This window comes from Scylla paramamosain, chromosome 30 (genome assembly GCF_035594125.1).
Source record: "Scylla paramamosain isolate STU-SP2022 chromosome 30, ASM3559412v1, whole genome shotgun sequence".
Lineage (NCBI taxonomy): Eukaryota > Metazoa > Arthropoda > Malacostraca > Decapoda > Portunidae > Scylla > Scylla paramamosain.
The window spans coordinates 13,670,061-13,687,430 of NC_087180.1; the positions used below are offsets into that span (position 1 = coordinate 13,670,061).

The 17,370-nt window shown below is 39.3% G+C and overlaps 2 protein-coding genes across 3 annotated transcripts in view; one reads left to right on the forward strand and one right to left on the reverse strand.

Moving 5' to 3' along the window:
* The window catches only part of LOC135115872 (integrator complex subunit 14-like), a 15,582-nt gene extending 14,961 nt beyond the window's left edge, over positions 1–621 (reverse strand). Inside the window, exon 1 of the mRNA XM_064032958.1 lies at positions 527–621. The gene's annotated coding sequence lies outside the window, so the exon portion shown is untranslated. The remainder of the gene's footprint in view (positions 1–526) is intronic.
* The window catches only part of LOC135115871 (protein scarlet-like), an 18,137-nt gene extending 1,314 nt beyond the window's left edge, over positions 1–16,823 (forward strand). The window contains exons 2-15 of one of the 2 annotated variants that reach the window (XM_064032955.1): positions 4,159–4,254; positions 5,228–5,405; positions 5,969–6,017; positions 6,520–6,706; positions 7,175–7,345; positions 7,621–7,859; positions 10,725–10,932; positions 11,223–11,254; positions 11,518–11,623; positions 12,391–12,615; positions 12,841–12,976; positions 13,280–13,385; positions 13,510–13,610; positions 14,150–16,823. In XM_064032955.1, coding sequence (XP_063889025.1) covers positions 4,159–4,254; positions 5,228–5,405; positions 5,969–6,017; positions 6,520–6,706; positions 7,175–7,345; positions 7,621–7,859; positions 10,725–10,932; positions 11,223–11,254; positions 11,518–11,623; positions 12,391–12,615; positions 12,841–12,976; positions 13,280–13,385; positions 13,510–13,610; positions 14,150–14,322 — 2,007 coding nt within the window. In that variant the 3' untranslated portion in view covers positions 14,323–16,823. Of the gene's footprint in view, positions 1–4,155; positions 4,255–5,227; positions 5,406–5,968; positions 6,018–6,519; positions 6,707–7,174; positions 7,346–7,620; positions 7,860–10,724; positions 10,933–11,222; positions 11,255–11,517; positions 11,624–12,390; positions 12,616–12,840; positions 12,977–13,279; positions 13,386–13,509; positions 13,611–14,149 lie in introns of both variants that reach the window. The other variant, XM_064032954.1, reaches the window with a different exon arrangement.
* Positions 16,824–17,370: the final 547 nt, after the last annotated feature.

The following is a 17,370-nucleotide window of genomic DNA, read 5'->3' on the forward strand; positions in this document are numbered from 1 at the left end:
ACCATGATTACTACTAGGTTTGTTAGTAATCACTTCAAAAGGAAGAATCGCTTCACCCTTTAGTTTCCTGCTCAGAGACAGCATACGTGTATAAACTGTTCCTTATTGTATATATCCAGCAATGCGCGACATACGCATATCTTCTTTTTAGTAGCAACTTAATGGAGTCCACGGCGCACCCACTCCTGTATAATTAATCGCGTTGATTCCCCTGAGAAGGCAAGGTATGACATTTCAATCTTCCTTTGTTGACAGGTGATAAGCGTCTTTTCTGTGTGTGTCAATGTTGTAGGAAATTCGTGCTCACCAACCCTCGACATGGTGTTAGGATCAGCCTTGTGAATCAGTTCATGGCAATACAAGACATGCATCTCATGCTCGAATCTGTTTTGATATATATAAAATAAAAACTCATCTTATTCAATACTCATTTGACATATCGGTGTCACAATGGTGTTGTCTGAAAGAGGCAGTGCACATACTGACTCACGGAGTCAGTATGTGACTCTACCACCCTATAACGTACGTTATAGGGTGGTAGAGTCGTGTAAAGCAGTTCACTGATTTGTCCCATGCAATTCCACTACGTTTTTCCAGTGATTATCCTCCTTTGAACACAGCAGAAGTGACTGCAGCCCACGGTCTTTGATACTCCTCAAACATTTCCTAAGAAGGTGCCAAATATCAGATTAGTATAAATATCTTGAATCTCTCGACACACCATTCGAATCTCCATCTTCAGAAAATATTCACGAGGCGTTCAGTAAGAGCTCCTCCTTCCAGCTTGAGGACGAAGCGAGTGTTACTAGAAAACAGCACTTTTATTTTTTCTCATAGATAGCTGAACTCCTTCATCCCCAACACACCTGTCCTCTTTCATATAACGGGGTATAAAAAATAATAAGTAATTTAAATAAATAGATAGATAAATAAATAAATAAAAATAGATAAGTAAATCAGAATATTGTTATTGTTAAGCTGACAAGATCAGAGTATTACGTATCTCTTGTTTATGAGAAGGTAAACAAACAGAGAGACCGAGCGCTCTTAGTGTAGAAAAATGGTAGGTAGTACATTTCTTCTTCTACTACTACTACTACTACTACTACTACTACTACTGTTACTACTACTAGTAATAATAATAATAATAATAATAATAATAATAATAATAATAGTAATAATAATACTAATGAGACTTGCTCATCTAGTACACAGTGCTAAACTGGTATTATAACAAGGTCATCCCCATGCTAATAGATAAGGAAGTGTATCTACGCTATAAACCACAGACAAACAGTTGTAGACTAGTTTAAGCTGCATTTAACAGAATGTGAATCAGCAAAACACTGAGGCTGAGTCCTGAAGCAGCCAGCCCATGCACCGAGGCAGCATTCGTCATTCTTGCCTGCGCTGTGGCGTTTCAGTTCCTGCGTATTTCTCTGCCGCTGCACAGTCTGCCTCGGCAATGGCTTTCACAGGACATGTGTTTTGCGCCTTGGTGTAAATGCATGTTAACCTTAACGAAGAGAATAGTAGTTGTTGCCTCGTCAGTAGTTTGCTAAGAGGGCATTGGTGGGGGAGGCCCTCTATTTGTTCCCCTGCTGCGTTTTACTTTCCTCAAGCAGATTTTTTTCCTTTAATTTTTTCTTCTTGCTTTGCCTGTTGGGTATGTTTGGTCATAGCACAGAGTTTCGTCTGTAACAACTGCCCCCCTGAAAGAAGGCGAGCCTCCCATCTGGATGTTGCTGTCCAAGAGTGACACCTTCCGTTACACCTGCAACACTTGTTTATGGCACCCTTGTTGAGCTAACGCTCAGCTGGAGCCTCTCAGATAGATTTCTCTCTGTGTACAAGTATGCGCTTTAGAGGCGCTGTTACATCGTTTTTCCGGGTATAATTAAGTTACAAAGTCTTGGATTAGGCTCATAATCTGGCAACTGCCAGTCGTCGCCTAAGAAGTTATCGAGGTATCCGTTATTAGTTCTTAAGACCTTAATAAGGTATTTGCATGCCTGATAGTATTTGTGGAAGAAGACGAATGTAATCCAATAATTCATTACTTAGCCATACCTAGAGAACGATGTAACATCGCTTCTGAAATGCATAGTAGCCTTTTTCTCTACAAAGGTAGTTACAGAAAAGAAAAGAGAGAATAGAAGACAATCTTGTCTTTTCTAATCTACAAAGTGATTTAAAAAGACTGCAGTGAAAAAATAACTATTTCGAAGTTGTAGTTGGTTAATGAAAAAAAACATTTGTCTAGTTGTGAGAGGGTAAAGCCTTCCCTAGACATAAGGAGCCCTCATCTTCCTAGATGATGGGTTAAAAGATAATTGTTCACCTTTCTCCCGAAGAGGATAACTCCTGAGACACCCTGTGCGGCACGAAATGCCACAGCTTTACTAAAGCTTACGGGTATCTGCTTGTGTTAAAGTTTGCATCTGCTTAGTTCTTAAAGAAGTTTGTTCCTTTAGCCTGATTATAGATCCTCCTCCCGTGAAAAGTAGCACTGACCACTAGCTGACCCCGTCCCATTAAAATAACAGTTTAGGCGCCTTGGGCAAAAACATTTTAAGAACACCTAAACTTAGTGCACATCGTTTCCCGTCCATGGTTCTCCTTACCTTCCGTTTTTTGTCACGATTTTCGGTATCACATAATGAAGAATGTTGCTTCACAGCTAAATAGGCAAGGTGCTTCAGGTTTCAGCTTAGTGTGTTGTTAATTTATACTGCGGGTGTCACAGCCTAGACTAGTCCATGTAGATGTGTGCTGATAATAGTACAGTACATTGCGTGAACACACATACCATCTTTTAGAATGGAAATCGCTTTGCCATTATGCGGGTAGTGACAGCACTGTGCACCAGCTGAGTCTGCCAAAATAGGCTTCTAGCTTAAGCTGTGTTTCTCAAACTGGATGCCACAGACAGTGCCCATGGGTACCTGAGGATTATTATGAATTTTGTCTTGCCTAGATCGTCTCAACGTCCATTTGTAAGATAGCGTTTGCAGAAGTCTGCCTGTGATTAATTATTGTAAGAAGGCACTTGCTCTGACATTTTTCTTCAGCTGGTGTGTCGAATCGGTTTTCAGTGTTGTCAATCACCGGTTTTTCCCTAGATCCGCATTCATAACTCTTATCTACTGGTTATTTTGCTGGTGAGCTCTGTATGTGTGTATCTGGGTATGTACTGTGTTAATTTTGGCCTGAGTATGGATAATAATTTAAATTGATTAATGAAAGTAATCTAGACATGCTGTACATTTTTATGTAAAAACTAACTTGATGTGAAGTGGGGGTGCCACAGAAAGGGTTACAAAGTTCAAAGTGCCATCAGTGAGGAAAAAGCCTAAGAATCACTAGCCAGTTTTGTCAAACCTGATATTATTATTATTATTATTATTATTATTATTATTATTGTTATTATTATTATTATTATTATTATTATTATTATTGTTATTATTATTATTGCTGTTGTTATTATTATAATTGATGTTGTTGTTGTTCTCGTTGTTGTTCACACCTCCGTGTTATATTAAAGCCTTGGCGTTTCCCTCTAGAATCCGGGGAGAGCCAGGGTCGGATATGAGGATGAGACATGTAGTCAACGCTCAGTATTATTATTCATATTTTTTGTCTTATAGCTTTATATAATTAAACAAAATGATAATTTTCTCTCTCGTGTCAGGTTTTTAAGTGGGGCCACATGTTGTTCGCTCTGTCAATGACTGGCCAACACGAAGGCAAGTGAGGAAGACACATAATGAACAATACTTAGTCCTGGGATTTGGGTTATTGGGGTCAGTGTCTTGGGCACATAACGAACAACGCCAGATACCTGAGTCAGCGCGGTCAGTGCCTTGGGATCGAAACAAACGGCACCAGATGTACTTACTACTTTGGGTCAGTAGGGTCAGTACCGCCCCCTTACTTGCATTCAGTATATTTAGATACCAACTCGCTTATTTTATAGTTTTTAGTTTTTAACTTTTTTATTCTTTTAAATTGGAACTATACTTTATTTTTGTTACTTTTACTTTTAATTTAACACTACTATGATTTTTATGCAATCTTACCATCCGGTGCCATATGGCTGTATTTCCTGCGCGCCACGAATGAAATTTTTCAATCACCTTACCTCATCTCCCTCAGAAGATGCCTACCCTTGAAGATCAACAGCCGGGGGAAATGGACTCTCTGCTGGGCTCCAAGCAGAATTCCTCGGACGGTTCTGATGGTCACTGCTTCAAGGTATCACGAAAATTTCTCTTATTATTATCAGTCATTCATAACCTGCCAAACAAGTGTTCTTTCTTCCTCAATGACGCTGAACTGTTTCTTTTCTCCAACACTAAATACAATTCGGTTACCCTTTACTAGAAATCTCAACTGGAACTGGAAATTATATATTCAATTTCTAGTTAAAACAATTTTCCTTAAAATTAGATTTTCTGTGATGTATCAATATTTTTTTCTCCATTTTTCAAGTTGTTAGCTCTCTCTACAGAGTCCTTATTCCTCCTTGCATGAGGTACACTCCCACCTGTGGCGCTTCCACCCATACACCTTTGCACCTTTATTAAACAAAGTGGAATCAAAAGCTGTTCATCACGTCAACTTCCCTACTTTATCTGGCAGTGTTCAGTGTCATCCCATGCCGCAATGTTCCGTTTATTGTTATTTATCACCCCAGTTAATGCTCCTCTGAACTTCCTAAGTGCATGCTTCCCTCTCCTCCCCCCTCCTACCGCCTCTCTGCACACGGCTACATACAATTTTACATGCTCCTATTCTTGCTCCTCTTCTTTCCATCTCACTAATGAAAAAGTTCACCATTTTCTTTACGCTCTCATTCCTTTCACTGGTAGACCATAGATAGAACTTTCTTCCTGTTATTTTTTTCTGTTCCTACGACCAGAACTATTTCAAGAGGATAAGTCAAGCACATCTGAATTGGTTAACACATTTGTTGAAACGCATTTATTTTAATTTACTTAATTTTATCTATTTATTTATTTATTTTGTGATGGCAATCATACAAGATTCTCTTTCACATTTGTTGTGTCCTGAGCCAGCTTCCCTTTCACGGTGAAAACAAAATCTTGGAAACTATAATAGAAATAATTCCTTGGTCGAGTAGTGGTGAGTGATGATGAGCCCATCCACTTCACATTCCATCATGCAGTTCAAATCCCAACCTTCCCTTCGTGTCTCCTTCACCCAGGAACTGCAGCAGGAAGACTGGACCCTCTGTCCTGGCAAGCGAAACAGTTATGGCACCTGCAAGCAACGGGAGGGCATCACCCTGACCTGGCGCGACCTGAGCGTGCACGTGCCGGAGAAGACCTGTTTCACAAGAAGCCATGACCAATACCATCCTGTTAAAAAAGTGCTCTCCAACGGTGAGAATAAGTGTGTGTGTGTGTGTGTGTGTGTGTGTGTGTGTGTGTGTGTGTGTGTGTGTGTGTGTAATGAGCACCATTCAAGGTCAATAAAATCTATTGGAAAATATTGTTTCAAAAGGTTAGCCAGCTAAGTTGTAGAGGTGTCTTGATACTCTCACTTGAAAGAGGCAAAGTTGTAGAAAGAAAGAAAAACGAAAATAGGTAGAGGGTTCCGGGTATATTGTTGAAAGTGATGAAAGAATGAAAACTAATTAACTCTAGCTTAAGTGAGATGGACAGACTAAGAGTGATCGTGAGTAGAAGGTCCTGTGCAAGGAAAGGAAGGCATGCAGATCGCAAGATCATAAAAGCAGTAGCCATGGAAATACTGGCAGAGAATACAAAGAGATGCAGCCCTGCGGCAGAGTGTAGTTTGAAGACTGTCAGTTTACACAGCAAAAATAGTTCAGTGAAAAGATTGTCTTGTTGGTCTGAGAGCCAGTCATTTATTGATGCACATAAAGGCTGAATACTTTCCTGTTCCATGTGATGGCACGGCTGACTTAATTTTCTTCCCGCAGTGTTTGGAGCAGTTCAGCCTGGGAGTTTGCTGGCCATGATGGGAGCAAGGTAACCTGTTTGCTGGATGTACCTCTCTGCACGTGTGTCCATCTCTACATTATATACATATATATATATATATATATATATATATATATATATATATATATATATATATATATATATATATATATATATATATATATATATATATATATATATATATATATATATATATATATATATATATATATATATATATATATATATATATATATATTGTGTACACGCTTATATGTGTGATAATGTAGACTCAACCATTGGTAAATATAGCAATCGAGAACCGAGAAAAGATGTCAGGTAATGTCGTAAAGAGAAGGTCCAGTGCAGTAATCTAAATATTTTAGAGTGTGGTCACATGAAGGGCGAGGCATTTCGTCCTGAGGTGCAGGAGGAAGCAGTCTTTGGAATGACAAAACAAGACTATTAACAAGAGATGCAATGGTGCAATGACCTAAACATTCAAGTAGGTAAATAAATAGGTGTTTGTCACTTCCACGTTACTCCGCAGCGGGGCAGGCAAGACCACCCTGATAAACGCCCTGGCACACCGCACCACTGGCAGGATAGTGGTGGACGGGGATATTCTCATCAACGGCCACAAGGTTGATGCAGCTCTGTCCACGCTGGCCGGATATGTACACCAGCACGATCTCTTCCTGGGCTCACTCACTGTCAATGAACACCTAGCCTTTATGGTAATGAGGGAGCGTGCTTTGAATAAGGGATGTAGTGTGTTTGTGTGTGTGTGTGTGTGTGTGTGTGTGTGTGTGTGTGTGTGTGTGTGTGTGTGTGTGTGTGTGTGTGTGTGTGTGTGTCCATCAAGATAAAATGCACGTTCAGAGTCCTTTTGGAAATTTATCATTATTCATCCAACCCTAAGCACGTAGGTTATAGTTTTCAAGGTGTTTCTAAACACATTCCTCCTTATGCTCATGAAGTAATGGAAACAAAATTATATAACTTAGAACTCCTAAAATTCACTTGTGAGATGCGTCATTCTCTCAAAATCTCTGTTTATAATATGTACTTCTTAACCTGTCATTAACAAAAAGATCCTAAGCTACACTTAATTGTGAAGTGGGTAAGAGTGAACTAATCTATTATGAACGTATGGCAAAGTGTTAGGAAAAATAAAGAAGTGCTTGACGCTCCTTCTTCTTCAGACTCGGTTGAAGATGGACCGCCGCACCACAGCCAAGGAGAGACAGGCACGAGTGGTGGAGCTTCTCAACACTCTGGGACTCACGAAGGTGCAGAACACTCTCATTGGCACTCCCGGAAATGAAAAATCCCTCTCCGGCGGGGAAAGGAAGCGACTAGCCTTTGCCACAGAGGTAATTCAGTAAGTCCCATGTTCCTATCGTGCATAGTGACTGTTGCTCTTCCTTCCTGCACACCATCCAGGGAACCTGTCAGGCATCATATTTGTACTTTATGCTTTTATATTCTTAATCTTTTATTGTGGTAGATTTTTTTTTATCGTTATTTATATCTCTCCGTGGACGAGAGAACAAACTCCTCCTTCTTCAGGAGGAACATGTTTGGAAATACAGAACATATAAATATATGGACAGAGATGATCCAGTCTATGTATGTATATATTTGACAGATCTTGACCGACCCTCCACTTCTGTTTTGTGATGAACCAGCCACGGGTATTGACTCCTTCAACGCAAAGCTTATGGTGAAGATCATGCAGGATATGGCCAAGCGAGGCAAAACTATCTTGTGCACCATTCACCAGCCCTCCTCAGAGATCTTTGCAATGTTCGACAGGTTACTTCTTTTGGCTGAGGGACGCGTGGCATACATGGGCTCGTCCGCTGGTGCTCTAGAATTTTTTGAAAGGTAACTAAGCAAGGATGAACATGAGAGGCGCGCATAATAATAAATAATACAAAAGCATGGAGTAAGGAGATACTGAATTAGCCCGCCTGAGTCCTTGGCTTACGGCGATCTTCATTTCCACCGCTTCGTAGTTATGCATATTCCATTTGGGTGATTTTTTTTTTCTTTTTTACTTAAAAAAATGGTAAATATATTGATCGTAACCGGACCTGTTTTCGGACCAAGTTCGATTTTTTTCTGTTATTTCTTTTTCAAAATCTACTAAAAGTAGCTTTTTATTATTATTATTATTTATTATTATTATTATTATTATTATTATTATTATTATTATTATTATTATTATTATTATTATTATTACTATTATTATTATTTTTCTTTAAATTCGACAAACACTTGTGTCTAAGTCCTTTTCCTGTAGACTTTGGTATAACAATTAACCCATCATTAAGATTCCATACCCACATTCAATCCTTGGTGTCAAAGGCTTCAGGATTGGCCAACTCCACTGAAGGCCACTTTGTGTTGGTCTCCTGCTTTCATGGTTAAGCTGTTTACCACCCATGTTAGTTAACTTCTTGAGTTTGCATGTCAGTTTGGAATATAGTGTGTTACTGACTTTGGAATCTGTTCTTTGGCGATGGACTAAGCAAATTATTGGTTTTCATGATATGTCTTACGGTCAACGTCTCAAAGCTTGAAACCTTTATTCTGTGAAGGGAATACTACTGCTGCCGACCTAATCAAGTGTTGGAAGATTTTCAATGACATGTCTACTATAACTTCTGGTGATCTTTTCATCATGGCCCCTGCAAGAAGTATCACAAGAAGCCACAATTGTTCCCCACACTGTTCGTGAAGCCAGGCACAGATTTTTCTTGGAACGCGTGGTGAGGCTTTGGAATACATCTCCCATTGAGGTGGCAGCAACTAACCTCAATAATTTTAAAAAGGGACTCAGTGGGACATGGGAGACACTATTTGATTTTTGTTTACGTATCGCTTTATCATATCTTACTCTCTTTTCTCTCTGTGCTCATAGCCTACTTTCCAGTCGAAACTCTTAAGTAAATGTTATCTTAGTTGTTGTTTCTGAGATTGGTGTGCTAGCTATTGCGGGGTACCAGGTAAAAACCAGGTAAGAGCACTTATGAATATAAAGACAACACTCACTTTCAGGGCTTGTACGGATTTAAAAAGATCACCTTTTGAAAAGGTATAAAATATTAAGCAGAAAAAAAAAAAAAATCGGACTTCTTCCCTTACAAGTAAGAAAATTTGAAATGAAAGCGAGGGATGGTACGCTGCGAACCCGACGCACGCTGGAAAACCAACCTCAACAGCATAAAGCTAACAAATTGTTTGTAGTCTTGAAAAGTGAAAAGAGAGAAGAGTGAAGGTGAGAATTTTTCGGTCAGTAAGGGCTGGTTTATGCATTTAAGGATTGTGCTAAATTGCATAACCTTAAGGTGTAGCGTGAAGCTGCTGGTGGTGATGTGAAAGCAGCAATTGAGTGTACTAGAGCGTTGGCAAGCGTAGATCAATTTAAGCATAGGAGAAAAAAAAAAAAAATGTTTCTCTTTTTACTTACAGTAGGTGCTTATTTAAGCTGGCTCAGACTTAAGTCGAAATTCGGTTTGCGTCATTAGGAACGATACTCTGATGTAACCCGATGACCCTGTGTACAGACGATCCTCGATTTACAAACATTCAAGTTACGAGTTAACACAGATAACATAAGATCTGGCTCAGGAGTAATCCTGAGCCAGCTGGAACATAAAGAACAAGATCACTCCACCGCACTGCTGCACCGCTACGTCACGCCGAATGAGAGGACAAAACACACTCAAACAGTACTAGTCTATGTGGTATGACTGTGTGATATGAGTTGCTTTGTGGCTCTTTTGATGCAAGTGATATGTGGTGTGGCTGGGAATGATATGGATTGCTGAGTGACTGAGTGTGGTATGGGCTGTTGTACGGCTGGTATGATGTGTGGCATGATGCAGTTTTGCGTACACGGTGTGGCTGTGTGGCTAGTATGATGTGTGGCATGATGTGGTTTTGCGTACACGGTGTGGCTGTGTGGCTAGTATGATGTGTGGCGTGATGTGGTTTTCTGTATATGGTGTGGTTGGGTGCTATGTGTGTTGTGGTGTGGTTGAGTGTTGCGTGCGATATGGTGTGGAGGATGGGATGCTGGTTATCATGTGGCTAGAGGTGATGTTGGTTGTGGTGTGGCTACATGTGGTGTGACAATGTGATATGGTTTGTTGTGTGGCCAGCTGTGATGTGCGGTGTGATGTAACTGTATGGCTCAGGACAAATACAGAGTCACTTGTAACAGCATGATCAAGATCAAAATACGCCATTTTGTTTATACTCTGCACCGTTGCACCGCTGTCACGCTGAATGTGAGAACAAAACACACACACACAGTGCTAGGCTATGTGGCTTGCATAAATAAGCGTTTTTCAGTGCTTTCAATACCTCAAGTTTTGCGATTCTCGAGGTTAGCGCTATTGCTTTAGAAGAGAGTAAACCTGAAACTCTAGAGGGTACTGAACACACAATATATTTCACACAATAACAACTTACGAACATAACGACATAAAAATGGCAGTCTGACGGAACCTAACTTGTTCGTAAGTCGTGGAGCGTCCGTAATCCTTACTCTTAGTTTAATGCAATGTGATCTGACTTGTTGCTGGCTTGTCCTTGTATGGCTGTTTGGCTAGACATTCGTTGTCACACACAAGAAACAAGGTAGTTATGTATATTGATTCTCTCTCTCTCTCTCTCTCTCTCTCTCTCTCTCTCTCTCTCTCTCTCTCTCTCTCTCTCTCTCTCTCTCTCTCTCTCATGCAGCCAAGGCTACAAATGTCCCTCTACCTTCAATCCTGCCGACTACTACATCCACACCCTGGCAGTCCTCCCTGGCCACGAAGGTCGCTCCCAGGAACGCATTGATAAAATATGCCACAACTACACCATGTCTCCTTCCTACAAACACATCGAAATGATCATTCAACGCGAGGACGATATTCGCCTCTTGAATCTCAAGTATGGAAGCAGTGTAAGTGTACAGCGAAGATTCATAACAGGGGACGTGGGATCCCTCTAATACCACTGAAGTCTTTAATCGCTTTATTTATTGCCTTACATCATCACTACATGAACGATCAGTCGTGGATTATTTAAATTCCTTTGTTTGAAAATCGTCATCATTGATTATGTTTTCCAGTTATAATTATTTACCTCATGCAGTGTGAGAATTCCAGCTTGGTGCGATTTAACTTTGCCAGTTTATAATGGCTAACTTTAAGAAAGTATTATTTTGAATTGAATAGCCTTATTGTATTGCAGTATGAAGAGGAATCATTCCACAGAAACACTCCGTAAGTATACTTAAATTAAGAACTTGTTGAAATTAAATGACATATCATGACCATCTTGCCCTGAAGGAACCTTATTGAAATTTCATGATCAATAAAGAAACAATATATATATATATATATATATATATATATATATATATATATATATATATATATATATATATATATATATATATATATATATATATATATATATATATATATCACTGCAATTATTGCAGTGAGAGAAGCGAGTGATAAAGTAATCTGTGTTACCGCCGCAGTGAGAGGCCCGGGTGGCTGGTGCAGTGGTGGTGGCTGACGTGGCGGGCACTGCTCGACTCCTACAGGAATCCCACTGTCCATTATATAAGAATAATCAAGAAAATTGTGAGTATTAGAAAAATAGTCCAAGTACTATTTATCATTACTGATTTATTTATTTATTTCTAGTCATGAAGTTTGTGCTTCACCATTATTGTAAAGGAATTTAAACACTTATTTTTGGTATCCAGATTATGGTGGCTGTAAGGTGTTCATGTCAACTTTATCTTTCATAGTGTACTTTCAAATGTTTGTGTTTACTGAAAACATTATTTAATTGAGAATGGTTTCTGATTGATTGCTGTTTGACCGAATGAAAAATGTACAAGGCCATGCAAAGTAAAGAAGTTAGCATAATCTGAAGCAAGGCCAGACTAAGGAATGCTAAGTGTTTTTGGTAAGTGAAAAAAGAGAAGAGAGCGAGCTGACGAGACAAACATTAGCGTTCTTAAATGGTCTTTTAAGACTATTTTAAAAAGACTTCAGAGATGACCGGTCAGATTCTCATGGGTATTTTCTTTCATCATTTGTACAAAAATCTTTGTTAAACTATAACTAGAATCGTGAAAACCTCAAAAAAAAAAAAAAAAAACTAACTTCCACCTCAGCCTGGTAGAAGAGGTCGAGATACTGTGCTCGTATGCTTAACACATCAAAGAGTCTGTCAATTCCGATTTGGGTAGCTGGCCCCTCCACTATACAACCTGTACTTGAATAGATAATGCTTATGTTTGGGATTCTCTCCAGTTATATAACTGGAATTAGATCGTGCTCATACTAGGCTTAAAAGGACTTGAAGGAACAAAATACTTAATTTGCCTATTCTGTTGCAGATTTCCGCACTCCTGATCGGACTCAGCTACGCACAGGTGCGGCTGAATCAAGCAGGGATTCAGGACATCGAGGGTGCTCTCTACTTCTTTGTGACTGAGAATTCTTTTCCCGCCGTCTACGGGGTCCTTGATCTCTTCCCGAAAGAGATGCCACTCTTCTTCCGGGAGTACAGAAATGGCATTTACCGCTCAGACACTTACTACATCTCTAAGATGATCTCCCAGGTGTGTGACTGCCTACAGACTCTCTCTCTCTCTCTCTCTCTCTCTCTCTCTCTCTCTCTCTCTCTCTCTCTCTCTCTCTCTCTCTCTCTCTCTCTGTCAGAAGTTAATGCATATACAGATCACCGATGACAAAGATCAAGTTTACAATATGTAAATCACATTGTTCACAATATACAGGATGTAATTTTGTATTACCTTTTTGCTGATTGTCCTTGGTTTGTCCAGCTTCCAGGTTTCATTGTTGACCCCGCTGTGTTCTGCGTCATCTGTTATTGGCTGATTGGTCTACAGCGGCATTTCTACCACTTCACCATAACAGTTCTCATCAGTATTGTTGATGCTCTAACAGCATCAGCATGTGGTGTGTGGACTTGGAAGGACATTTTAATTATATCTTATATATATATACTCGTATATATATATATATATATATATATATATATATATATATATATATATATATATATATATATATATATATATATATATATATATATATATATATATATATATATATATATATATATATATTCCATGTTCAAAAGTAATATTTGATGGAATTTTGTTTTATGTATCTTTTAACCAGTCGATCTTTATTTGACTATTCTTGTCAGATATACAACTTGTTTACTGAAGGAGTCTTTAATACTGTATTTCATCTCAGGAACAATGATCTCCACTGGCTTTGAAAGTCTTCACAACATCTTGCTGTTTCTCATTCCCTTCCAATTGATAGTCCTCATCTATGGTGGTCTCTTCGCTAACCTAAAGTAAGTCACAAACTGAGAGGTGAATGTAATGACAATACAGCATGGATACACTGATATACATTGAAGGGTTTGTTTTATTTGGAAACCGTTTCTTCTCAGCATCAGTAACTGTAATCTCCTCCAGATCCCTGCCCCGGTACACTGCTTGGCTCAAGTACATATCCTGGTTCATGTACACCAATGAGGCGCTCACTGTCACGCAGTGGAAAGATATCAAGAACATCAGTAAGTAACATTACCTCTAAATTATCCAAGGATTCTCAACAATGAAGTTGCGCCCTCTCAGTGTCAGGCTTTTCTTGAAACCGTTTAGGATGTAGGAGTGTGAATCTGACTGGAAGTTGCCCAGCGACGTGACCATTTAGAAATTCAATACAGTTCCTAACATCATTACTCTAACTAAGTACTTATTCTGAAATGCTGGGAAGCACGAGTGGCATGATGGGATCAATGGAGGAAATCGTGCTGTGAGTCAGGGACTCCTAGATGATGAAATTCTGGAAACTAGTGTTGTAGTGATTTTGAAATGTAGTATATGGTATATAATAAGACGGACATCATGTAGTGGGCAATTACATGTGGTGGCCCAATGCTGGGTAGGAAGAGAAAGGTCTTGTGCTAAGTACATCAGTGTTTGATTAACGAATGAAATGTAACATGTGAAATCAGTTGTAAGAGACAACACGTATATTTAATGTTCTTATGGCTGAAAAGTGTCTCTTGAGATTTTGTGTTCGCTTTCAAATCCTGCTTTTTACTTACAGCATGTGAGATGCCACCAGGGGTGCCCTGCATCCACACTGGTATGGAGGTGATTGAGAAGTACTCTTTCAATACATCACACGTGGCCTATGACTTCATGATGATGGGGGTGCTCTATTGCTGCTTCCACCTCCTGGGTTTTGTTGGACTCCTCGTGAGGGCAAAGAAAAAGTAGCCCAACACTCGCTGGCTACCAGTGTACCACCTATCAATCCATATACCATAGTGAGATGACCGAGATCCCACTCGAAGGGTCCAGATAAGTCAGCAGCAAAATCAGAAGTAATCACAGTATACACAGCTTAGTTTATGCTTTTCCTATTAGAAGAAGACAGCCTTTAGCAGAGGCGAGCATGTCTTACGATTTTACCATACATAATTCACCTGCTGTTTAGTACTGTATGATCTCAAGTCTGTAGTTACTTGGCATTGTAGTGCAAACGAATCTCATTAGCTTTTGAATTCTTGATACTAGAGATTAGCAAGCTATGCTTCTTTTCATAATATGTATATTGCTTTGCATATTAGATAAATATTTAAAACAACCTTACCTCATATTATCATTATTATTGCTTTGTTTTGCTTAAGATCACCGACTAGCTGAAGGAAAAATACAACAAAAGAGAGAGAGAGAGAGAGAGAGAGAGAGAGAGAGAGAGAGAGAGAGAGAGAGAGAGAGAGAGAGAGAGAGAGAGAGAGAGAGAGAGAGAGAGAGAGAGTTAAAGATAAACTGTTAATCCCTTAGCTGTTAGATTATTGCAGTACGACAATTGTTACTTCATTTGAGTAAATCTGGACGACTTTACTGAAAATGAGCCACAGGTACTGAAAGGTCTGAGTCGCTGGATCACTCTCTTTTCACTGTTGGTGATGCCTTTCAAAATTATGTTCTTCACCTGCGCATCACTTTATCACACTTGATAATTCATAGCAGTAGGTTTAATAAAAGCTACTTCATTGACAAAACAAAGAACAAGGAAAAATTCTAGAGAGAATGTTACATGCATTTTTATGTTGTATTATGTCTGGCACTAAGATTTTATGAGAGAGAGAGATGGACGAAGATGGACCCTGTTTTATAGGGTAGGTACAAAATTAATTAGGTTACTGTACTCTGTTGTATCTAGACTTCAAAAAAATAAGGTAGAAAATATAGTAAAGAAAATACGGTAAACTATTTTATGAACAATTTAGGATCTTTCAATGTCAGAATAGAAAAAATGAAGTCTATTAAATGGACTGCATCTTCCACATTTATAATATATGGATCTCTTGGAAATTCACAAGGCATGATTCCCTTTAGACATATTATGGTGGCTTATGAGGTAATTGATACATTCTTAGTTCAGAGGACTTAAGAATGAGAAAAGACGTTAAATGCAGTGTAAGTGAATGTGGCGTTACTTGATAATTCAACATGATAGTGCCAGGTGAGAGGTGGTAAGGGAAAACCCGGTGTGAGGTTGTAATAGAGAGCATACGTGCCTGGCAGTTGCTCCACTCTTCTAGAATGTGATGAGCAGCCCCTACCAGCCCTACCTCCAGGGCGGTTCGGTCTCACTTGTGTGCTGCTAAGGTGAGAACATTCTTGATTGCCTCCAAGTCCCGGGTGAAGGGCATCAACACTTTGTATGCTGATAAGAAGACAATCTGTGGGAGCAAAGTTTGTCAGATTTTTAACTCTCTCTCTCTCTCTCTCTCTCTCTCTCTCTCTCTCTCTCTCTCTCTCTCTCTCTCTCTCTCTCTCTCTCTCTCTCTCTCTCTCTCATAAAATCTTAGTCCCAGACATAATACAACATAAAAATGCATGTAACATTCTCTCTAGAATTTTTCCTTGTTCTTTGTTCTGTCAATGAAGTATCATTGAAGGTCTACTTAAGGTGTTGGCAGTTATTTTCAGACACACTTTATGTGGACAGAATTTGAAGCTTTTCTTATGGAGAGAGTGATTTTTTTTTTCCAAAAATTGTAGAAATGTGATTTTTTGTGAGTTCTATCAGCAAGTGATAGTTTTATATTTTCACAAAAATGATTTTAAGGGTGAACACATCATAATTAGTCCATAAAATGATAGTTCATATCTCCAAATTTTAACAAACCTGATGTAACAACCAAACAGAACCTACATTCGGTAATCAAAACACTGCAGGACTAACCTTGACTAGTCTTGCAGGGTAACTAGATTCCGCAGGGAAAATTTTGCCTCATCAGGCCCTGGTGAGCAACTAGACCCTATGTTAATAGTGAAAATTACTATAACTATTCTGTAATCAAAGTTTCTTTATTGCAGCAAGTACTTACTTGATGCTGCCAACTTTCTCTAAATTTAAGTTCTCGTCCACAGTTTTCACATTTCCTTAAATAACCTCAGTTTCTCAAATGTTTCTAAAGCTTTCTTGTCCTCATAAATCATTAAACAGAATTTATGCAAAGAGCTCTATCTGATGCTGTGATGTTGATGTTGCAAAGATCGAGTAGGAACTGAATGAAGGAATTTATATACTTCCTTAGTCTTATCCCTTTTAGAAATTGGCTAGATTGGATAATTACATAATTTCTCATCAGTGAAAATAAATGTTTCATCTGACAGCCGCTTGCTTCCACACACACGCAGGCTGCAGGATGACCCTTGTATCGTTACACAACCTCACTAATAAAGATTGATTTGGAAGGGAAGGATGTTTCCATAGTGGTATCCTGAGATCAATACCTCCTACATAGTATTCTGACCAAAAAGTGTCATTAAAAGAAAAAAAACAAAAACAAAAAGTAATCTTAAGCACCAACATGCTCAAAAGTTTCCTAAAGGCTCGTCCACACTAGGGCCCGTGCATCGCTTCGCGAAGAGGGGGAATGAGGAGTATTGGGAAGGGTGAGCGTCCGAACCAAAGAACGTATGTAGAATCCTTAATGCACACCAAGGAACGTTCATGTTCTTGGTCCACACTGCTGCACGAGGCGCCGCACGTGTCCTCGCTACTCTGCTTGCTCAATACCATCTAGAGTAATTCTAAACTGTCGGAAGAAGGGTATGTATGGATGCTGCCGTTGCCAACGTAGCCCTGTTCTGGAATATTGTGGGGGCTGCTTCCACAAAGCTGAAAAAATAAAGAGGAACCTTTGGTGCAAGGGATGGCCTGGCAATGAGTCCCGCGTCACCACCACAAAATTACTTCCCGCCAGACTTCCCTGTGCCGGCCTACTCGCCTAACCACATCAACTC